This window comes from Manacus candei, unplaced genomic scaffold, assembly GCF_025592945.1.
Source record: "Manacus candei isolate 608988 ecotype Guabito, Panama unplaced genomic scaffold, ASM2559294v1 h1tg000005l, whole genome shotgun sequence".
NCBI lineage: Eukaryota > Metazoa > Chordata > Aves > Passeriformes > Pipridae > Manacus > Manacus candei.
The window spans coordinates 8,819,095-8,844,082 of NW_026138053.1; the positions used below are offsets into that span (position 1 = coordinate 8,819,095).

At 39.1% G+C, this 24,988-nt stretch overlaps 1 protein-coding gene across 9 annotated transcripts in view; it reads left to right on the forward strand.

The window, feature by feature from the left end:
- Nucleotides 1-24,988, forward strand: part of PATJ (PATJ crumbs cell polarity complex component) — a 139,884-nt gene that overhangs the window by 50,644 nt on the left and 64,252 nt on the right. For all 9 annotated transcript variants that reach the window (XM_051796330.1, XM_051796336.1, XM_051796322.1 and 6 more), the window contains 6 exons: nt 543-699; nt 1,753-1,824; nt 2,651-2,828; nt 3,677-3,787; nt 4,623-4,700; nt 7,729-7,846. In XM_051796330.1, coding sequence (XP_051652290.1) covers nt 543-699; nt 1,753-1,824; nt 2,651-2,828; nt 3,677-3,787; nt 4,623-4,700; nt 7,729-7,846 — 714 coding nt within the window. The remainder of the gene's footprint in view (nt 1-542; nt 700-1,752; nt 1,825-2,650; nt 2,829-3,676; nt 3,788-4,622; nt 4,701-7,728; nt 7,847-24,988) is intronic.

Below are 24,988 nucleotides of genomic sequence, written 5' to 3' on the forward strand. Positions count from 1 at the left end.
AATGACATCAGTCATCCCAGCACGATGGGATTCTGTACTGGAGCAGGGATCTGCTGTCCCTGTGCAAAGGATAGATTCACTATTCCTAACCATGTGTTTTTGTGAGGAGCATCTGACGTGTAAGTTGTACCAAAGAATGCCTTGAGTTCCACAGAGGTCTGATGTTTCCTGTTATTACTTGACTGTTTGTACATCAGAAGCAAGGTGCTATAAAAAACTGGTTAGTGTGGTTTAAATTTCCTTCAAAAATAAATGTTCTATATTTCTAAGCCTCCTGATAATAATGCAACATCCACGTTTCATAGAACTATAGAATCCTAGAATGGTTTGGGTTGAAAGGGACCTTCACGTCTATCTCGTTCTATCCCTCTGCCATGGGCAGGGACACCTTCCACTGGACCAGGTTGCTCCAAGGCACGTCCAACCTGGCCTTGAACACATTTAGAACCTGGTGAGCTAAGTGACTTATTTTCAAGGATGATAACTGGTCAGTGCAGGGACAGAGGAAGTAAAAATTCTCATCTACCCCTTTTCATCTCCAGGAACAAAGCTTCGGATTGACTCTAAAGGGCCTGGGCTTGCTGTTGATTTGGAAGCTATTGAAAAGGAAGAGCTAAAAGGAGAGAATGATGTTTTCTCTAAGAACCTGGAATCTGGGAGAGTAGCCACCTTAGCTCAGCCTAGAACAGCGTCATGCAGGTATGGAGAAATATTTCAGGTTCTGAAAGACTTTCAGTTAAAGATCTTAACTGTCTTCTTGCTTTACTTATTTACTTTACTGACTCATCATTAAAGGCTATGTGAAATGCTAAGATACATTGATGACTCTTGCCCAAGGAGCTGAAATTTGCCTTAAAACTTCCCATGTTTCCTCCCCTGAGTACTGGGCAGAAAGGTATGAATGACTCTGCCACCTCCTTCTCTTACTCCACGGTGAGGGGAGTATGGATGTGTCCTGGAGGAGAGGGATGTAGCCTTTACAGCAGCATTGCTCTCCCCTTAGCTCCTTCCTATAGCTCTGTCCTCTTGGTTTTCCCTTTCCTTTGTTCTTTTTGGGAAGAGCAGTTCAACCATGGCTCTCAGGCCTATGTAGGAAACCGTAGTTTTGCCAGTGGTGCTGAGAAACCTTGAGCTGGCACTGGTTGTAAATATTTACCATATCTGTCAAGTGTCCCAGTCTTTCCCCGGTAGTTTTGGGTGAGTGGGTAGTGGAGTTTTTGTAGCCTGTTGATTCCAATTCTTAGTACTTCCCTAATTCATCTGTAATCTCCCCTTAGAGGGAAAGCAGCTCAGCAGTAAGGTGAGGGGATTATTCTGTAGGTTTGGAACACACAGGATCTGTTCTGTTCTCCTAGTTGCATCATTATATGCTTTCTTGTCAGCTAGGCTGGTTTTGGCATGTTTATGTCCCTCTCTAAGCATCACAGCATATTTATCAGAAAGTAAATGTTAAAATTGCCTAAATAGTCATTTCAAATGAGTAAATGCAGTGCAGATTTGTATATCATGGAGCAGCTTATAAATTTGGTCTGCCCATCATGTTTATTTCTGGAGCATTCCTGAAGTACATTTAAACCTAAATACAAAAATTCCTGTCTAGTCTGTTGACTTTGTACATTTGGTTTAAACTGGACAGTGTGAGAAGGTGTTGCTGTCTCGCTGCCAGATAAAAAATATGTAAGGAATTGTGACCTGGCATGGGTGATGCCTCTTTTATTTTTTTATTCTTCCCCTCCCTCTGCCCCAAATCAGTGAATTACCCGAGAGAGAAGAAGGAGAAGGAGAAGAAACTCCAAACTTCAGCCACTGGGGACCACCACGAACGTATGTTCATATAATTACATTATTCCTTCCCATTTACCTTATGTCTTTTTTTCTGTGAGCCCGATTAGTTCTCTTTGTTTTTTTTATTCTCCTCCTCTGCCGGTAACTTTAGGGTACTTGTGAACCTTGGGCTTTCCTAGATACAGTGAATTTTTAACAGATGTTCAACAGAATTATGCCTTCTATTTATACAGCTGACTTGGGAAAGCTTGGCTGGTTTACGTTGTGGATGACCTACAAGTTCTTGCTCATTTAATAACTATTAGGTGTGAACAATGCACACAGTGCTGCTGTCTCCCTTTCCACAAGTTCCCTGCTAAAATCCATGGCACAATTCCAAATTGCCAGGCTAACTTTTAGCCATGTCCTTCTTGTATTGTTAACATTTTTAGGTGAATTGTTTTTATGGTCCTAAGTAAAACATGATCAGAAAGTTCCTGTTTAAGCTGATTAGTACAGTCAGTGTTCAGAAAGTTATATGAAACACTTTATTAGTTGTCTAGTGTGCCACTTGCAGGACTTCCCATTTCCAGACAATTTCCTCAAGCTGAAAGAGGATGAGTGTTTACTCGAAGATCTGACTTTCTCTGAAATAAAAGCCTCTGCCCAGTGGACCTGGATTGGCAGCAGAATTTTGTACTTTTTGTGGGGTGAAATCTGCTCAGGGTAAAAACTCTGTAGAGAGCATTCTTAGGCTTCTGACTTTATCTCTTTACTCTATTAAATCTCCTTGAAAGACCAAGAGCTTACATTTATTTAAAGATTCACATTTATAGTTTAAATAAACTGTTTGAAGATGTTAAACTACCACACGTATTTTTTTCAGTGTTGAGATCTTCAGAGACCCTCACGTGTCTCTTGGAATCAGTATTGTTGGTGGACAAACTGTCATAAAGCGCCTGAAGAATGGAGAAGAACTTAAAGGGATCTTTATCAAACAAGTTTTGGAAGACAGCCCAGCAGGAAGAACCAGGGCTTTAAAAACTGGAGATAAAATACTTGAGGTAAATGGAGATAAACCTACCTTTTTAGTCTGAGAAATAAAGATTGACTCAAACAGCTTTGGGAGGAGAGAGAGACAAAATACTGCCACCACTTCGTGAAGTATTGACAAAACTGTGTTTTGAAAACCAAAAGAAACCTCTGATGGTGTCTTTTTTTTTTTTCCTGAGGTCTGACTGTGGAGCCCTTTTAACATTCTCCTTTATATTTAAGAAAAAACATGGCCTGGTGTCTGAAGGGGAAATGAAAAAATGCGAGTGCCCTCTTCCCATATAAATGAGTAATAAATTATAGCATAACTATAAACATAATTTTAACACAGAGAAGAACATGGGCTCTTCATACTGAAATATGGGCTGTTATTTTGTGTGTGTAGATTTAGAGTAGTTAACTGATTAACTGCTATTTGGGGCAAATCTCTGATTCTGAGGTGCTGTGGGGGAAAGTGTCATTCCTGCCTCTCACTTCTGGCTCTGTGTTGATTTTTTACTCATTTTTCTCCAAATTAATGCTTCTGAATCTATGTTCCCAAGCCAATAGTGCTGCTCAGGTTTAGTTTACAAACAAGTAAAATCTAAAAGAGTTATATTATACCTAACATTATGTAACACTCTGACAATCTTATTCTTTATGTTTCTATCTGGAAGAATTGTTTTGGGAGACGTATGGCCATCTCTTAAGTATGAATTCTAAGTAATACAATTTTCCTTAAACCGTTATGGAAACATACTTTACAAATAATTTCTCTCAACTGTTTTTGATGCCTTCTTCAGATACACTAATCTTCTACAAGTGTGTGTAATCTCTTGCAGTGACTCTGTACCTAATAAAAATAAACATTGTTTGTTAGGTTTCTGGGATAGATCTCCAAAATGCCACCCACGAGGAAGCAGTAGAAGCCATCAAGAACGCGGGAAATCCTGTTGTGTTTGTAGTTCAGGGTCTGGCTAACGTACCAAAAGTAAGTTTATTTCTATTTTTATTTCAAAACTTAATAAATGTTTAATATGCATCTTATTTTAGGCTTGGCTCAACTCCTTTCAGCAAGTTCCATCAATTTTTGTGTCCAAGGATGGATCCTTTCAGTTATAGACCAGTTGATTGATTGATTACTTCTCTGGCCTGATTTGAAACCTCATTTCTCTGATTTACCTTGAGTAGATATAAATCGACTGACTAGGTGTTAATTCAGCTCTCCCACCTGTGTCATAAGAGTCTGGCCCTGTGTATTTAATTTGTCCATATTTCATAATCTAAAAATATACTCTGTTATGCAGAGGAACAAAGGTGTAATTAAAATTAGGCAGATTTACACCAGCCGCTTCATGTAAAATGTGTCACCAAAGGGACCTGAAGTAGTTATTTGGGAGCAAGTTAATTTCCAAGAGATTTTAGGTATCTCCTCATCTTTGAGGTCAAGGCAAGAAATTTTGAAAAACCTGAGTAAGAAAAGGCATACAATTCTACCAGCATTGAAGTACACACAGAAACCCCAAATCTGTGTGTGCTTTTGATGTAATTTGAGAGGTTAATTGGGAATTCTGGTAGATTTTGGGGCTAGATATCAACCAGTGAGCAGTAGAAAAAAGTATAGAATGTTTGTAAATTCAGGAAAATAATGTAATTCATTAAATTCAGTAAAAGAATATAATTTAAAGACTGCACTGCAATGCCCTTCTACATGGGGCAAAATGAAGAGAGTACTGGGTAACTGTCATTGTCATGAACTGATTTTGGGTGGGTTTTTTGCAGTTGTAATGCTCTTTCTACTGTGTGTAATATACACTGCTTTTCAGGTGGTTGCTCCCGCCCAGCCTAAGGGAATCAAAGTCAGCAAAGATCAGGATGCAGACAAAGAAAATAAGAGCGATAAGGTATTTATTCCATTCAAAGCTATACTCAAGTTTTACTGTATCAAATGGTATAATAGCATGTATTCTAACTCTATAATAAGCTTCCTCTGAAGTCTGAAATTAAATTTGAAGTGATTTGTTGAAATATCTTTCATTCTATGAATTTTTGCCATATTTCTGCCAAATACAAGTCAAGTTTCTGACAAATATTCTGTGGGTGTCTGCTGGATGCTGAAACCCTGTACTTAGCACAGCTCCTCACTGTCATCCCTCTGAAGTACCTGTTTTGCTCCATATGGAAGCAAATTGATTCTCTTTTGTTCAGCAGAAACAGAGAAATAGCAATGTGTACACAAATAGTATCCTTAATCTGAGGCTGGCTGAAATTCAGTAAAATCATGTTATAGGATAATTAAATCCACTGAGTCTCCTGCATTTCCCATAGCTGTGTAAAACAAGGAAATGACCGAGGGATCTGTAGCTGCTCAGCTAATTGTGAAGCGGTTACTACACAGCGACTTCCAAACAACTTCACAGCAGTTTTAAAAGAGAAAAAGTCTGGTATAAAACAGTGAATTTGTTTTCACGGCTTCAGTGAGGGAAAAAAATTAATTTCTCATTCCCAGCCATGTCACTGTCATGGCCTGGTGATTTCCTGTGGGAATTGCCCTGACTGAGGAGTGTAGGTCAGGTACTTTCAGAGTTTGTCAGAACTGGAGGAGCAGAGACAGAATTAACGCAGACACTAAGTTTTGCCTGGTGCAGTTTAACATGCCAGCTACAAATAGGATGAACTTTTCATTTGATCCTGCTCAGTACTCTGGGTACCTGAAAAGACTCTCTTGCCTCCAAAATTTTTCCTTTCAGGTACAGAAACTACAAGGCTCAGTTATTCAAAAAAATCAAGAAAGGTGTTGAAGATATGCTTTCATGCCAGTGGATAATACTTCCAATGAAGCAGTTACAATCCCGTTTTCTTGGCTTTTTTTATCTATATTTCTAATCTCAAAAGCTCTCATCCTCTTGCATTGTGCTGCCTTTAATCTCCAGCACTCCAGTGTGTCACGTTCTACAGCGTTCCGAGGTTAAAGAGGGAGCCTCATCTTTTTCAAACCTTTTTCATCTGTTGGTGCTATAAACTGGTGGGTGGAATAAAGAGCTTCAGTGCATAAATATGTAGCTCCTTTTTAGCTTTGAACATTAGTTCACAAAGCAGTCGTACTGCGCTTCCGAAGTGCCATCTCAGAGTTGGAAAGAGTTGCTATTAGTGGATTATTAGTCCACATCCCTATGGGGAATCAGTGATATTTCTAGTCCAGTCTTCAAAGTGTCACAAAAGAGTTTGGTTTGAAAGCAGCCACATGCAGCTGGAAAACCTGCCTCTTTCTGTATGGTGAATTTTTTCAATACTGAAGGTTTTGCCTGATTTGTTGGTGTTTATCCTCCTCCGTTGATGTATTTGTTTAAAAATTATCACTTTATTTTATATAAAACCACTTAAAACAATTGTGGACAAACCAGATATCAACATGATTTTGCTTGCTGGCTGTGTAAACTGTGCTTTTGCCTCTGTGTTACTACAAAAAAGTGGTGTAATAGGGTAGTCAGATACAAGTTATTCATCTGGCTTTTCAGTGGGCCAGGAGAGATGAGAGAAACTTGTCCCTCTGAGCCTTACAGAGAAACCATGGATAAGCTTAGGTGTCTCAAGTAATTTCAAACAGACTTTTTAATAAATGTTTAAGGTCTTAAAAAGCCAAAGGGTCAACATTTAGACTGTAAGTTATTACTAAATTATGGTGATAATAAAGTGACTCATTTGTCATAAGCAGCTGAAAGGAAGGCTGCAGGTTTTCCATCTTTATCTGCTCAGTAAAGTAGAACGTGAGCCCTATCATGCTTCCTGGGTTTTCTGGATTTTGCACAGTTCTACCTGTGCTGGCTTCAAGACAAAAGTGTGAGGCACGGCTAGTGTATTGTACACTTTTGGAAAACAGCTGTTGTGTTTCCAAGTGGATTGAATTAATTTCAGTTATTATTGCTTTTCTATTTCAGCAGAAAAAAGTGTTGCAACACTTTCCCGTTATGTTTTTTAAATGGATGAGATGGTAGTTATCTTACCTCACCATATTTTCCATGTAGCTTGCAGTGCAGCTTCCTGGTTATGCTATTCTGTACAAATTTAAGCTCAAGATTTTAAAACTCCGTACGCAGGTTCAGTTCTGGTTGCACACAGTGAAAAAACATTATCCTGGGTTTGCTGTTTGGGTGTTGTGTCATATTTCCCAGCTGTAGAAGAAATTAATTACGGACATTGTGGGTGCTCTAATGGCATTTTGTCCACGGTGTTCCCTTTCTAAAGTGCATCCTGCTATTAGTAGGGTTGCAAGGGATGCAGCTCAGCGTCATTTAGTGAAATCACATTGCAAACTAAGGCAGGATCCAGTTCCTGGGAGCTATAAAACCAGTTGCTCAGCCGAAAAGTGCCTTCATTAGAATCAGAGCCTGCTCTGTATTCCTGCCATGCACCGCTACATGCATCATTATAGGAGCTGCCTGTATTTATGTGAGGTAATAGAATTTTATTGTGACATATAATTCAAAATCTTTATTAAATTTAAGCCAAAATAAGGATGAACTGTGATGTTTAAATATTCATATATGGACTAAGAGGTTTGAGTTCATATTTTATATGTAAAAGTTTGGCATTTATCAGCACCAGACAGTTACTGAGTCTGTAATAAGAAACAGGGTGTAATTTGATGTTTATTTTTAACCCTTGAATAATGTCCACACTTTCATGTTTATGACAATACAGAAGTATTTTGTCAACAAGTAAATGTGCATGCACAATTGTGTTTTATTTTCTTTTTTTTAATGTTCAATGTCACTTCTTGTTCTGCTTTCTTGCACAAAAAACCTTTGCTGCAGAATTTAGCATTGTAATTAAGTGCTGTGTCTGTGCATGTACAGTGACAATAGACAGTAGGATTTTTTTGTGTGTAGGGAGGTTACAAAACATGTAACTGTTTGTCTTTGAATCCATCAGAGAAAATATGGGGCTCCACCTCCCATGAAACTGCCACCTCCTTATAGAGCCCTTGAAAGGCTGCATGCAGAGGAAGCTGTCGTGGATGAAGAGGAGGATGAGGATGCTTGTGCAGAGAGTGAGTAGTGCACAATCATTACATCAGATTACATTTCTGGAACTCAATCAGACTGTGATAAAACCTGTCTGCCATTTATTGTTGTATTATGGGCAGTAGTGCTCAGTGTGGCTGTAGCATCCAATCCTCCACCTGATTTGTGACTTAGATCATCTTTTCTTCCCAACCAGGCTCCTGTAACTCAGCTCTTGCGAAAAGATAGAGGAAGGGCTCTGTTTATTTTCAGTCTAAAAATGGCTAAGCCGTGTCTAGAGGACTTGCTTGGGCAAGGCAGATGTTGTAATTGCAGTGTTAGTTGAGCAGTCATAGGTTGAGAACCACTGGTGCATAGTTCTGTGCCCAGAAATCTTGCAGGTGATTCCAGACAATGCTGTTCAAGCAAGATAATTTCCTTTAAAAAAAAATCTGCTGATTTATTGTTTCGTACTTTACTGAAAAAGGACCCCTTTTTTTTTTTTTTTTGTAGCACCTTTTATGGGAAAGGTTCTACAATTGTCCCATTTCAGGTTTTGCAGTGAATTACAACAACATGCACTCTGTGAAAGAGTAGGGACCTAAAGAGTAGGATGCAGTGGAACTTGAGAGCTTCTGGCAGCATGACTTAGATTCCAGCATACTGCTTTGAGAATTACAACTTTGGTTAAATGGAATGTTATTATCCATAACCTATTTTCCACTAGAATATTTAGAAGTACTAGAATTGCAGTTAGGAGTCCTAAATTACTTTCTAAAATAAGTTACCTTCTATTTTTTATCTTTATGCTCTTTTGTATCAAATCAGCATAAAGGTGGGATAAGGCCTTGAACAGCTTGGGACTGTATGATCTTTAAGGTCCCTTCCAACCCCGTAACACTCTATGATTCTCTGTGGGCTTTTGTTGGGGTTTGGTTTGTATTTTTTTGCTACAGTGGTTTTTTCTCATCATCTTTTGTCTTGGAGAGGTTTTTGTTTACCCTGGTTATGGATTGGCCAAAGCAGAGAGATGCCTTTGTAGCTTTTGATCTTGAACCAACCGTGGCTCCCATTCAGAGTGGAAGCCCCGAACTTGGAGCCTGCTGGTGGGAAAGCTCTTCCTGCTGCTCTTGCTGATTTCTTTGGCAGTGGTGTGCCATTGAAGCTGAGATAATTAATGAGTTTGGTTGGTTTGTCACTTTTAGGGTTGCTTTGGTGGAGACAAGAAGGATTCTGGAAGGTTGTTCTCATGGAAACAGTAATGGGGGCAGAGGAGAAGTGTGTTCAGGTCTGCCTCTGTTGCTTTGAAGGAAAGTTGTGAGCTCTTGAACTGAGATACTTCCAGAATTCCCCCTTACTGAGTTTGTCATCCCACTGGTTTGAAGTATTCCACATAGTTACCTCAGGAAGGTTTTCCAGTGTTTCTGTGGGGAATGGTAGTGAGGGAGGAATATTTGACTGCGGACTCTGGGGATGTTGGATTGAATTCAAACAGACTCAGTAAAACTCCAATAGTAACAAACTCATTTCAGCTCATTATTAAAGTTATAATTCCCAGTTAAAGGATATGTGTGATAAGTAGGCTGACACCTGAGTTGTCTAATTAGGATATGCCTCAATCCAAGAGCTTGCTAGACCTCAGTTAAGACTTTGCTCAGAAATAATTCCTTATTCATGGGCTTGGTCATTTTTTAGCTGTTCTGCCATCCCTAACGATATTGCCGGCTGAGTCTGAAAGCGCAAAAGGTAAAGCTACTTCTGATATTAAATTCATCAATCCTACCAGACTTGGCAGCAGCACACATTTGTTCAGAGGAATCTCCTTTTCTCTCCCCTTTTTACTGACTGAAAATGTTTTGCAATAACCATCTTTTCCATGAATCTTGGAAAACCAAGATGTGCATTTTCCATTTTCTTCTTCCCCCACCTCATTCTTTTTCTTTCAAATAAAAAAACAGGCTAAGGAAGCTTAAACTAAGTTTGTGCCTCAACCCTTGAAGTAAAAAGCAAGTTAGAAATGATCCGACTGTACTTAATGACATTAAGCATCTCAGCAGCTGTGGAATGGGCTTTTACAGAGTCCCTATTCTGTGATCACTTGAAAAACAAAGTTTTCTCTGTGAATTCCAGTACAGTATTGTTTATGTGAACTGCTTGATGTTCATAACTTCTGTCCTGATTCTTGAGCACCTTCTCCAGAAATCTCAACCCAGGCCAGCACTTGTCTTTTTAACACTGTCCATTTGCATGTTCATATGGATCTGATCCTTACCCACTTATCCTACTAATTCTATTGGGTTTGTAACTTTAATAATAAGTGAACAAGTGAGGTAGATTTATTGTCTTCCTTATTTAGAAGATAAGGTATCTTAAAAAGGAAGGTGTGGTGTCAGCCTAGGTAAATTCACATCATAACCTCTCCTTCTTTCATTTGCTCCCTTTAGTTCTCCATTTCTTTTCATAGCATGGAAAGCCTTGGAGGACATTTTGAGGTGGGACAGCTGTTAAATCCATCCTCTGGTTGTGCTCCTGATGGATTTTATTTTCTTTTTTAACATTCTTATTAATACAGCTGCAGTGTCGTGAACCTACTCATCAATTTCTTTCATACTCCAGAAATACTTTACTTGCTCCACTTGACATTTTTTCTCCTTGTTTGTCACTTCTTTGAACCCGTCCTCTCATCTTGTGTCTCCACGTCCTTCGTCATTCCCCAGACTGAAAATGAAAGCAGAGCATTGTTAGTCTTCCTGCCATGCTTAGAAATTTTTTCTTTCCTTTGTGTCCCATCCATACTGCCTCACAGTCTCTGTGTTTTGTCTGTTTTCTCCTTAAAGTGGCTGAAAAACCTTTTGGTATTGATTTAATCTCCCCTGTGGGAGCTAAATCCACTTGCCTTTTGGCAATGCTCCCTTTTATTCCTGCTTTTCCACTACTGAAACTGTAGCTTTCATTGCTGACTTGTTGGAACAAACAGTAATTTCTTGTAGATGTTTTCCCTTTTCAAGGGTTGTTTTTGATCCAAAAAGGGTGAATCCTTGTTGGGAATAGATCTGTGAGGTACCTCTTGGTCTAGAGAAACTCCATACATATCCTCCACGTTTCTGTGGTTTGAGAAGTTTACAGTTCCAGCTGTTTTGTTGTGGTTTTTTTCAAATGTGACTTCTTGCACCTAAGACCCTTAAGTTTCAGATCTGCTTCTCCTTTATATTTCTGTTTCATACCACAAGTACTTCCAGTATTATATCCTAAGTTCTTAGCTGTTTTTTCCTAGACTTTGAAGGCACGTTGAAAATAATATTTCCTCTTGTTTTATTTCTTCTAGTGATGCTGTTAAATCTTTATCATTATCCAGCTCTAACATTGTGTGACGTGGGTTTGTTTTCTCTTTGCTTTGACTTTGCTGTTTTAGGGCTTTCAGCTTATGCTTCAAAACAGTTTTTGTACAACTTGCACCGTGTGCATCCTGCTGCAAAAGGAGCCTTCAAAATCCGTCATCTTCCAAACCTGAAAAGATTACAGTTACAACATAGGTTTGGAGTTATTCCTTCCCACACTTGTCCAAGGCAGAGGTTATTTTGGAGAAAGAGGTTTTTTATAGACTTCCCAAACCTTAAAACCATAAGGTTTTGAATAGGATTTTTTTTTAGTCAAAACAAGTAAAAGAAGGGGAGAACATACAAAGGAGCTATTTGTACTTGGAGCAGCTGTGCTGTAACTGCATCAATAGGCATTGATGTGTTTTCCTGGAGTGGGGGATGGCTGGAGGTGTGCACTAAGAATCTGCTAATGGACTAATGTGCACCCCGTTGTGGCCTATTGCTATAATGAGGGGTTGGTAGTAAAAAGAAGCAGAGGAAATGGATGGGCAGAGTAGTTTGTAATGGAATGTTTCATAAGGTTTTCCTTGGGGGAATTCATAACCGTACAGTTTAGATATAATTTTGTAACTGAGTTGAAGCAATCATAAATTAGATAGGAAAGGCCTTAAAAGCCATTCTAAGAAAACTAAAAAGGCAACTGTTGAAAGAACTTGAAATCCTTAGTTTCAATTGCTGTTACATTTTTAGTAAAATCTTTTGTCAGTTAGTTGACTGAGATTGATCTGGTTGGTTTCAAATAAGTTTAAAATCATAAAAATAGATGATAATAAAAAATTTGTGGAAGGTAGCTTAGATAATGGACTAAGCTACTGCTGTGCTCAGACTTCCTGGCTGCAAGGGTATTAAACTGTATCTAATAAGGGGATAATAATGCCCCCTTCCTTTTATTTTGTCTCTAGATAATGTAGAAATCAATGAAGCTCTAAGAAAGCATAATGATTTATCCTCCTAAAATGCTTTTTGAGGTTGGTCGTTTCTTTACCAAAGCAAGAGATTTTAAAACTTCTCTAGTATTTGACTCTTCATTTGTTACTGTGAGGGTGGTGAGGCCCTGGCACAGGTTACCCAGAGAAGCTGTGGCTGCCCCATCCCTGGAAGTGTTCAAGGCCAGGTTGGATGGGGCTTGGAGCAACCTGGTCTAGTGGAAGGTGCTCCTTGAGGGAGGTATGGTCAAGTACATGGTGTGTGCAGAAACAGGATCTCAGGAAGTATCTGTGCACTGCTGTGAGTGAGGATGTGAACATAATCATCAGCACTTTGGGAAAGCAACAGAATTATTAAGAAATTACTGAATAAAAGCAAACCCACTCATAATATAATTCTTGGGTATCTGGCTGTTTGGAGTCTGTTTTATGCACAGCTGTTCTAAAACAAAGGAAGAGCAACCCTGAATTTTGCTTTGATTTGAGTGGGGGGGATCACCAGAAAACATTGATCTTCAGTTGAGGCAGCTCATGTAGCCAAACACTGCCTCTCCAATAGATGTCACTGCAATCAACAGCAAATAGAGATGATGTTCAAAGAGGAAGATGTAGCTTGGAAGAAAAGGCTTCAAGCTTTATGAAAATAAAATATTGAAAAAGTAGTAATTGTAGTATTTAATTTCCTTAAATATAGTAAGAAGTGTATCTAATAGGGTGGATTTCCGAAGACCATGCAAGAGCCAGGATTAGACAAATAGAGCAGACACTTTCATTTTTCAGCTCTGTGTTAATCTCTATTTAATGTGACTCTGTACTGCTAATCTTCTTTTCCTATTCTTGTTCTGACCCATAATTAGCTCAAATACATAGGTTTTGTAACCAGCCCTAAAATCATATCCAGAACATGCTGGGCAGACCCACAAGCTGCTGTGCCACATGAGGATGGATGAGGGAGTTGGTGTCATTGTAGTTTGAGGTTGTGGGTTAGTTTGGGGTTTTGTTATTGTGCTGCTTTCTTTACTCTATTTGTGAATCACATGCACAGTTATCATCTGATGAAGTATTGCAAGAGGAAATTACATTTTTGATGAAGTAATACTAAAATTGCAGCTGGGACTTCTTGTGGTTTTTTACTGTGTGCTTGACATAATGCATTGAACAGATGGCTGTGTATGTGCTGTGAGACATATTCTAAAGAAAGGACAATGAACTTTAAAAATGAACAAATTAATGGTATTAGCGAAATAACTGAGTATTTTGAGTTGTTTTAAATGTAACATTTGGAAGAGAGAATTAGTAAGGACTTCCCAAAATAACTAAGTATGTTTATAAATTTAGAGAGAGATTTTATCTTTGCTTTTTTTAATTACTAAATGAAGGATTTTGAGTCTTTTCAGTGTTTCAGTTCAACATTCATTGCAGTGAAACTAATACTGCTTGTTTAGGTTTTCAGCAAAATACAAGTTATGATGAAGTTTGAGCCTTTTTATGCTTATAATGACAGATTGGTTTTGTTTTCTGACATTAAATAAAAACAAAACAAGCAAACCCTATGCCACGAACACATACCAGTGTGGGGAAACTGCACAATTTGCAGCACTGGGAAGTAACGGATTTAATGAAGCCATTTGACTAAGAGAAATTAATTTTTAACCCCTGCAGCTTGCATGAAATGGATGCTTAGATAAATAACATTATTAACTGCTCCTTTGCTATGCAGTGGGTCGTTAAGCAGGAAGGTACCTGCAGTTCCCAGGGATATAAACACACGTTGGAGGTGACTCGTGTTTGGGGATGGAGATGTCATTCGGATGCTGGCAGAGTGAGCCAGAGCACAAACAGCAGCTGAGAGCATCCGTGGGTCAGATGTGGGAAACCAGGGATCTGCTGCTCCCTGCATACTTCCATAGGCAGCTCCCATCCGCTGGCAGATGTAACTGTGAGCTCGTGGGCAGCCTGAAATTAATATAATTGATGGCATCTCATAATAGAAACAGACAGACGGTTTGCCCTTAAGGAGAGAAAAATCTCAGGAAAATAGGCCCAAGGTCGTCAGAAGAAAGACAAGCCCTGAGTCTGTGTGTGATGAGGATTTGAGCTGCTTACAGCATTGAATGTTTGTCAGGAATGCAGATATCCTGAAGCACATGCTGGTACAGCAATGGTACAAGGGGGTTTCCCAGGTAAGGATTCGCATCTATCTCTATATTGTGTTTGTTCCCAACAAGTAATTTTTAAGTATTTTTAGTGATAATTTAGAACTAGTGAAGTGCTGGAGAAAGAAAATAACAGTAGAGATCTTTTTTTTTTTCCCCTCAGTTTGAAGTGTGGACATATAGCATGATTGGAATATTGAATGCATTTAATGTCTTTAAAATATTTTACCTTGTGTTTGCTTTTAAATCATTGTTTCTGTGTATGTTAGTGCTGAACATTCTTATATACAAAACTGATGTGAGCACGCAGTGCTTAAAGTATAAGAATTCCCAGCATTAAATTTCCTGCTATATAGAATAATCTACCCTTCCATAACTGTTATTGTAATGCAGAGACAGATGGCTGAATTTTCTTCACTTTGCTTGTTAAGAATGTGTTAGGTAAATGTTTTTAGACTAAAATAAAAAGCTGCTGGGAATCTAAACTGAATATTCAGCATTTTCATGGTAGAAGGAGGCAAAACAAGAATAAAGCAATGTGATAGCAAACAAATGAGCTATTTGCAATGAAAGATAATCTAATCTTTAAATATTGCCTTAGATTGCATTTGTTCTTAGGTATGATCTTTTCTTCCAGCACAAGCCAGGTATCCAGAGAATAGCACAGAAATCCTCGGCATGAGATACACTGATTTGATGTTATAAGGTTATTACATTATTATTGTCTGAGGCACAGTGCAGGTGACTGATGTTGTTTGGGATCTTTGATCTTACTCAGGTGTTGCAGATAAGTAATTTCATGTAACTTGCAGAGAGAAGATAATGCCTGTGGTATAAATCTGTATACACAGGTACAGACTTGCTAAGAGAGGATAATACAAGTAGATCTTTATATTGAAGTACACTTAATATCACTGCAATGACTTGCAACTAAAATATGTTAAAAGGATGTAAATATTGAAATAAATGAAACACCATCTCGTAAAAGGTGATTATGTGTTTATATTCCTGACTAATAATCTGATTTTCAGATAGGAAGATATCTTTCGTCATTACCATCATAAATGATGTTGCTCCACTGCACAGAGAAAAAGAATTGAAAACTCTACAGTGCCTCATGTCTTGCCCAGACTAGCACAGCATTGCTTCTAGTTAGCATACAGAGCAGATTATTTGCATAATAGCTCTGTTCCAAAGTGGTCTGCTTGGTTTAAGCAGAAGCTGATCCCAGTATGTAGTGGAAGTAAGGCTCTACAGAAGGGAAATATAAAAATGTTAAATGACAATAATTTTATTCTTTACAGATATTACCTAGTTTTCCACAGTATTGCAGCAGTTGAGGCAGCTGTCCAGAATCACTTCTTGAACTGTTTGAGGAAGTTGAAGTTATCTTTTGCTGCTCAGTCTGAAGACTTGATCCTCCCTTATTCACTGTAGTGGCTTAGGGGCCAGTCATCAATTTTAGCAGGTGTGTAATTGCTCTTTATCATGATAGGTGGCTTTTAAAGAGCAATTCAGAGTATTTATCTGTAGGTGCTGCCTGCAGTACACTGTGACAGGCTAGTAAAAATTCACTTGATGCCTTGTAGTGGCCACGTGTGTATTGAAAACTACTTGAAAGCTAATGACAATAGGAAGGAAATTTATATACAGCTATGTGTATGTATTTATGTGTAAAAATAGCTGTCTGCATCAGATGAACATCTCTATTTTATCAGCAAATTCAAAGTACTTTTGCCACATTGACATAAGTAGAGATGTGACAAGTGGCTGAAGGGCAGGTGGTTCTTTCTGCTACCCCAGAAGTAATAATGAGCCTTTTATAATCAGTATAATGACATGCATGTCTGTTTACTTCATCAGTGCTTGGAGACTGTGGCTTGTGCTTCCCTGTCTCTGCTTCTCCAAAAAGTTATTAGAGGAAATGTTACAGTACTGAGGTTGCCCAGAGAGGTCATGGACTCCTCATCCCTAGAAGTGTTCAAGGCCAGGTTGGACAGAGCTTGGAGTGACCTGGTTAGTGGAAGGGGTTTGGAATGAGATGAGCTTTAAAGTCCTGTTCAATCCAAATCATTCTGGAATTCCAGATCCAGGAGCAGAGCTGATGTTGGCATCATATTCTGAAGTTGTTTTGAGAACATAAGGGAGAAGGGGAACAAAATGGAGTAATTGGGTTTGTGAATTAGAACATACAACAGGGGAACAGGACAGTTTAGGGGACTGTTTGGGGTCATGGTCTGCGGGAAGAACAAGGCCCCACTCTTCCTTATGTCTTAGTGCAGACAGGCTAGCACTGAGCCAGGAGCCACTGCCATCCAACAGCAGCAGCTGAGCAAGCCAAATTTGGGAGTTCTGCTCAGGTGATGAGCGTACTACTACCAGGGGACAGAGCTACAGGTGAATTATGTAAATTACTCTAAGTCAGAAGTGGTAAACCTTGTTGTCATACCATTTTGTGATTGTTCTGTAGATACCAAGTGCTTTTAGCAGTTGAGATTTTTGGTTTGGGTTTTTTTTTTTCAATACTTCAGGTAGTTTCAGAGGGGTTTTCGTATCTCTTAACTGAAAACCAAGTGCATTAACTATTACAGGTTTATAAAATATTGATGTTTTTTCTACCGTTTCAGAATTGTAGGTTTAAGTAGCATTTTTTAACCTGTAAATGTTAAACTTTTCTAGTATCTTGTAGTATCAGTACCTCTACAGAGGTACAGACTTCCCACTCTGGTCCTGGGAATATTATGAGATATTTTACATAAGTTCCCATACTTGTAATGTGCTGTTATTTAAGAGGTGAACCACATCCCTAAATTGGGAGGAATTTGGATGGAAATGCCAGAGGGTATGAAGGCAAAAGGAATTTGCTTGTATGTGCACATACAGTTATGGCTTTTAATGCAATGCTTGTGAGAGCAGAGAGGTATTGCACCTTCCAAATGGTTTTTAAAGATATTATGCTACTGAGTTTCCATCCCTCCAGGTGCTCTGAGAATAAACAGCAAACAGCATTTGCTGTACCTTGAAACAACACCAAAGTGTATCCTGTACTACTGCAGTGTGAAATGGTCCTTAAATTTGTCTGGCTGAGTTGTGACTGTTCTGTAGCATAGTCACTGGGGCCACTCAGCCAGAGCAGAACAGGTGGATGCCCATGGAAGGAGGAGGGATGAGATTCCCCCAGTGCTGATCCCTCCTGCCCCCTGTGCGAGGCTTACCTGCAACTTGGACCTTCAGATCTAGACATTTTTCTGCATTGAATTGTAAACCTTGATACCAACTGTGTTCTGAACCAGAAACTACTTTTTTTTTCAAGTGTTTGGCAAAAAAATCTGTTTTAAACCCATAAGGTTTGGCTGTAATTTCCTCCATTTTGTCACCTGTTATCGTTCTAAGGGATATAACAGGTTATTTAAGGATTAATACAGTATCACTTTGTTGTGCATCATTAATGGATTTAAATAGACAATGCTGTAATTTAACAGCAAGAGTTTGGTTCAGGATTGGCTTGTTAGAACTATAGATGATGTGATTTCTAAAATATGGTTTGTATAGATGTGATTCTTTAAATACTGTTTTTCAAGGGCAGAAAGCCATCAAATGACCAGCCTGCCGGTGTGGTATGTAGTGAGGTATCGCTGAAGGGCTGGGAGAAGAGTGGAAGGGGGAAAAATGAGATGAGACAGGGATGTGATGGATGAGTGAGCAAGCAGAGCTGTATGCGAGGATGAGCGCGGGCAGCTAATGAGCAAGGGCCAAGAAAGAGGTGGAAAGGGATTTTGTGAGGAATAGGGAGTTCAGTGAAGCCTTTCGGGGGCAGAATGCTGTGGTCATTCTTTCGTGTGTGCAGGAGGCATATTGTGGTGATGTAAAGGGCAGGACTGGCACAGTGACATGTGTCAGGGACAGTGCTCGGAAGGGCAGAGTGAGCAGCACCAGCAGCAGCTGCTGGCGGATGACTCCTGGCATCGGAGCGATCCAATGGGATAACCCTTCCGGCATCCCTGGATGGGGCTGTATAACAGCCAGTTGGTACATCTGCTCCAGCCCCTCCTGCCTGTCCCTTGACAGCCATGTGTTGGCAGAACTCCTCCTCTGCCTTTTTGGCTGATTTCTGGACTCGGAAAAGCCGTTTTGAGGGAGGACAGAGGTACCGGTTGGGTACCTCCACTCACGGCTTGAGTGCAGAGTTGTGAAGATTTTAATGAGTAGTTCTGTGAGTGCTGCAGCTAATGAAGTTGGATTCCTACAGATTTGTGTCTCCCATTTGCCTGACTTGGGTGTTGAAGAAGGTGTGAGCTCCGATTTAAGCTTTTCCTGTGGCTGGAGCGGTTCTGGGGCCTTTCTCTCATGTGAATTCTTTGACGCTTTAATAAAGTGTGATCTCACACTGAAGCCTTTCCCCCAGTCAGGGCATTTATCAGGTTTCTCTCCTGCCTATTTTCATGAACCTTTTATAGTTCCTTTGAGACCGCTGGTCCACCATCAGATTTGCAATTGGCCAGCATGCTCAAAGGTTTGAGGGCAGCAGCTTGGGTTGCACAGGGGATGGTTGCATATGCTTTGTTCCTATAGAAAAACAGAATAAAATTATTTACCATATTAGAACTAAACTTAATATAAATTAAGAGATTAAAATGTAATTAATAAACACCGGAGCATAACCCCAGGACTGCAGTAGGGAAGACCTGGCATCTCTTCTGGTTGGTTGCCATCTGTTGAGTGTCTTGCTTGACCATCTGTTGTAAGAGACACAGAGCATCTTGAGCCTTCTGGAGCACCACACCACAGTTTCCAGAGGTTAGATGGCCATGTAAATTTAAAAATAAAATAGAATTAAAAGGAGGATCCATGGAGTTCCAACTTACCCAAAAGACAATGTTTATTCCTGAAGAGTAAGTAATGGATGCATCTGAATCATCCCGTTTGAAGGCTGAATTCCATAAGAGAAAAAAAAAAGTCTATTGAATATCTACTCAGAAGAATTACAGTAAAAATTGCCATACCCCACTCTTATTTTTCCCTCAAGCCTTTATTTTTTAACTTTCTCTTAGTTGATTTGCTCCTCCAGTCAGAGTGGAAAAAGTGAGTCTATTTAATATAGTGAAGTTTATCCATTTAGCTCTTCCTCTTGGTAAATCCTTGGAGATGGATTTCTTTTGCCAGAAGGAAAAAGAGAGTGCTTGACATATTGCAAGTCTGTGTTCACATACATCATCAATTTCCTGATTATAATTGAGTTCATTTAAAAAAATGCTCAAAGCTTAATGCATTAATATCTTTATTTCATTAAGTACATTAAAGAGAAGCTATTTGTTGCCTAATAACATATTTTGGTACCAAAAAAAAAGTCTGTTCAAATACTCTGTTCGCTTGTTTATGATATAATTTTTCTTCTGCAGAGAAATTAATGCCTTGCTTAGCACCTCTTATTTGAAGCAAAGGTGTCTGACCCTGGTACTTTATTTTCTGAATCTTCTTAGTGGAAGTAAAAACAGGTCTACCAGGCTCTGTCCTTTGCAGAGATTAAAAATAATCGAAATAGAACTTCTAATACAAAATATTGTTTTATTTAATCAAATCTGTCAAGTGTTATGATGTCATAAGTGCAGCACAAACCTGATTAACTCCTTCAATAGACTCTCAAGGCAGTTGATTAAATAAGATGTGTGGCTTATTTAGGCTGGTTTATGATTTCAGTGATAAAAACCAGGAGATTTTGTGTGGGAAGGAATTGTTATCCAATCATCTGTCCAGGTCCCCCCACCTCACCTGATGGAAAAGGAAAACGGCAGCTGGCTGTGTAAATGCAAGAGTTGCTGTCTGATATTTTCTGTGCTAGGAAAAAAGTCTGTGTTTTTATTAGCACTGCATAGGAGAATTTAAAATTCTTCCTAAAACTCTTGCTTTCTCATTTTAAGAAGAGACATTTAATTCTTTATTTGGTTGCCCTTCTCTTTTGCAATAACAGCATTAATCAAACAGTGTGTTTTCAGCCCGGAAATTTGTATTTTAGTTGTTTAGCTACATGTGAAGTGTTCACTTTGCCATCCTCTCAAATATTCTGCTGGAAACAGCTCCACCATGGAGGAGAAATGGTTTTCTGGGGTTTTGGTGACCTGCAGGAGTCTGGCACCAGACCTTGTCCTTCAGCTCCACTTCTCATGGGACTTCTCATGGGCTAAACCTTAATCATGGGAGAGCCAAGTTAGGTATCAGAAACCTCGTTTTGAGATATAGGAGTAGGTTTCTGTCTTATTAGCTGTAGATCTCTCTTGGACTTGAAGCCAGCAGTTGCCCATGGTGGCTATATCATTAACTGGTGCCTGCTCTACATTTAATAGTGTGATTAACACATTAGACACCATAAATGGAATATATGCATCATAGCTGAAGATATAGAAAAATATAGCAGAATAGTTATTATTAGGGTTTTATTAACAGGAGTCTTTAAAGGGTAATTATAGGTGTGTATTTGTTTTGTTCTGAGGCACAGAAATCTACAGTAGTGCCAGGTGCTCTCATCTTTCATTCTTATTTTACCAGGTGTCAGTGGTTTTTCACTCTCATTTTTCATTTCACCTCAGCCATCAAAGGCAAACCATGACTTCGGGGAACTCAGGTTTATTCTTAAACAAACAAAGCCTGATGACTCAAGTACAATTTGATAGCTCCAAATTCAAAAGTCATCAGATAGTGTGTGTTTGAGGAGCTGTAATCAGTTTAATGGAAGACAAACCAGGTATAAACCTAACAAAATGTTGATAGCTGTCTAAATTTATAAAAAATGAGGAGATAAACAGTATTAAAGACCTTATGAGGCTGGTCAGGTCTCTTCTATAAGTAAACCCACTGTCACCTTATGCCCTTTAAAATCTGGATATGCATCTTTTTTAGTATTAAGCTGCTTTTAAATTTAAATTAGATATGCAGTTCATTGAAATCAAATACTTTCTGCTTTTAACATGCATTTTAAGTTTTAGAAGGCAATCTACATAAAGTTCTGAGCATACTCTAACCTATTAGCATAATTTTCCTGAATAGTTTTTTCATTTAAAGCATGTGTGTACCCAGAGAATTGAGAGAAATCTGGACCTAGCACTGACTGTAGTAAAAACCCAGCTTTTGACTTTTTCCTTGGCAGCCTGAAACAAAGCCCTATTCTCTCTACAACTCATTCAGTGGGAATGAAAATAGCTTATCAAACTTGAACAACTTGTTAGGAGCTGAAAAAGGATATTTTTCTTTGCTGGTCTATGAATAAAACTCAGAGTGTGAAGTTGAGAGTTGTCAGTTGGAAAATTCTGGAAGTGTTTGTGGCCATGGTGTGATAGCAGAACCTCCTCTGAGGTCACTGCACAGCGTTCATCGTTAATGAGGTGTGCGTGAAGGCCCAAAGACAGACAAAAGGAAACCCTTGACAAAGTGGAAATTAGACCCTTTAAAAATAGGTTTGATCACCACAGAACCTCCATTACCTACCCTGAGAAAAACAATGCTTCTGTTAAATATTCCAGTTTTAAAGGAAAACATTTCAATAAAAACATTTTTCTTGTATTAATCATAATTGGCATGTTTGTATGCAATATTTTTATTACAAAGCTGTTGCTTGTGTTTTAATTACATTCTCATTTCTATCCAAATACAAACAGTGTATGTTGTTAGGGAAAATATATAGTATAGAAGGAAAATTGTTCACAATATCTGACAGGTGACAGATGTATTGTAAATGTTATATTTTCTTAAATACTTCTATATCTTATATATCTACTTATAATACTTATATCCCCATGGTTGGCCTAAAGAAGGAACATGCAAAGTAAGTACAATATTTAGTGGCAAATAAATGTATTTTTGTAGTAACCAACTAGTTGCAATCAATCCTTAGCAAAATAACTAAAACCTAAAAATATTAAAGAGGATTAAAATTTCTAATTAAGATCACCACTGGGTTATATCACCTGAAGTAGCTGATCGTGATCCATGTTTCATGGGACTTCTCGCTGTTAAGACTTGCACTGTATTTGCCAGCATAACTCTGGGCATTTTCCTGGGCTCTACAGTCCCAGATGACACATCAACTGGTGGCAGTTCTCCTGGAGACCTTCCGTTAAGAATTTTCTGTTGACCTTTGCCTTCATCTATACAGGTTGTGTTTGCTGGTCAGAAAGTCTTTATTATTAAATCCAGAAGTCTTTCCATTTTCTCTAGTCCACCTCTACACGGAGGAGGTTCAGGCTCATTGCAGGTCCTTAAATTAATTGAGTTGAATGAATCACTAAGCAAGAAATGTCTCATCACCTTCTGAGAGGTGTTGTCTTTGCTGCCTCTTACAGTTTCTTATCACTGGGCCCCTAAAAGTCTTCATTAGGTTACAAACTCTCAGTTTCTGACAGTAGTCTGACACAGTTCTCTTTAATTAGACTCTGTGCAGAAAGATTCCAAGATAGTGGCTGTGCCAATTTCTTTGTGGGAACATCATTATTTAAAGATGAAACACTCAGATCAAGTTGCGCCGTATTACTGTCAGGGGAGGAAGAATCTAAATGTTCACACTATTCATTTTTTTGTGTTGAGACCAAGCAGAAAAGCAATGGATTTGAATTCCCCATATTCATATACTCTTGCTCTTCCATAGAATGAACAAACGGCTTTCAAATCCAAATGTAGGGAATGGATTATGGATCCCAGCAGAGCAATGTGCTCAGAAGCAAACCAGAAAACCTGGTCCTACCAGGAGTTGGACTTTGATGATCCTTGTGAGTCCATTTCAGCTCTGGGTATTCTATGTTTCTCTGACTCTACCAGAAAGAGTAGGTTAGAAAAGAAATTTCTGTCCCAATTGTTAGATATTTTCCAAAACTGCCTTGTAAAAGGAGTTGTTAAAACATCATCTGTCACAGCATCTGGGAATGCGACGTGCGTGTCTGTCGTGCATCCTTACGGATCCCTGATGCTTGGTGGGCGTGTTGATGCCAGGTGATAGCTGAAATTTCCTTGGGACTTTGCAGATGGAAAGCAGTATTTTCTAACGTTCTTACACTGTTCACACATCCAAGCTTCCCGGAGAGCTGTGTTAGGCAAACCTCAGCAGAATAGGAGCAAGACTGTTCTCTGGGGAGGTGCAGCTGTGATAGCTGAGCCTTATCTCCAGGCTGCTCCATGCCATCACCACCGCACAGGCTGGGAAGCTCTGGAGACTGCAGTGTGTTGGCCTTAGATGACTTAAACTGCGTGGTACCACAAATATACTGCAATAATTTACAGTAGAGTATTTTTATGGGATTTTTCTCTTAAAAATGGGGTCTGCGGCAGCTTTTGAGCCTACTCCACGTTTTAAGGTTGTAATTGCTTCAAAATCCCTTCAGTTGAGCCTTTTGTGGGCCCAGGCATAATCATGATGTGATACATTTTTACACATAACTATTTGTATACTCATAGAGGATTTTATCAAAAGAAAAAATGTCTGTTGCTATTTGATTGTATTTAATCAACTAGTGGCAGTCTGATGCTCCAGCAGTTTGTCTCCTATCTAGAGGAAACAACCAATTTGCCAGTCCTTTCCTCTAAAGCCTGTAAGACTGTGGGATCATCAGCTGGAGCTGAGCTCAGCTACACTGAGTGACTGATTGCGAGATCACAGTACCCAGAGGAGGTCACTTCTGAGGAAACCCAAGTGCTTCCATGGGGGTTAATGCATCATTTGAAAGGCAAATGAGTGGAAGTATTGTGTGAGGGGAAGGCAGATTCCCTTATAATCAGAAATTATTTTAGCATCAGGATGCTCTACTTACCCCACCTTCACTAAATGTCCTTTTAAAAGATCTGAGATAAACATTGGTATGAATAGACTTGTTGTAGCCTTCTCATCTAATTAAAAAATATATATACAATATCTGTTCCTCGGAGGAGTCAAATGTGTAATAAAATTGCAGCTTTAGAATGAAGCCTGCATAAGGAAATATGGGCCAGAATATGGAAAAAAATGGTTGACAAGAAGTCCATTAGTTCAAAATGTTGGTGGGAGGTGTTGCAAGCTTTGGAGATACTCCCTGATTTTATGGACTGCATTTACCTTGGTTTTCAGCCATTTTTCTCTCTGCTGTTGTCTTTCGGTGTGTGATAGTTCCTTGATTATAGGAAGAAATAATTAATGATAACTGTTTCTAAATGCCACCTGCTCACGGGAACAAACTGAAATGGCACTTGAAGTGGATTGTGGAAATTCTCATTATACCCTTCTTCCTGGATTAGTTCACAAGCACCACCAGAAATTTTTACCTTCCACTGTAGAAAGTGATGTGAGGAACAAGTGGGATTTAAGGAGAGCGTTGGAGGAGAAGGGAAGTTTTCTTGTGTGAGCTGAGAAGCTGCTGCAAGTGTTTGCGTGGCATGAGAGGAGCAAAATGGAATGGGAGCCTGAGCTGGAGGGAGCAGTGAGGAGAGAGAACACTCAGAGATACCAAATAATACCCAAAAGAAGAAGAAAAGAGGGAGTCTTCAAGTTAGGGTAAGGATATTGTCTCAGGAGAGTTTAATGTACACTTGTTTTTCCACTTCAGATTAGGTGAGTTGTGTTTGTGGGGGTGTGTAAGCCCACACCTCAGCTGTTCATCTGGAGAATGTTTTTCTGTGTGGCACTTGGTGCCTGCTCTTTCTCTCATGGAATTAAAAGTAATGTTAGAGTATTTTGGGGAGGAAGGGTCCATGGAACTCTGTTTTTAAAAGGG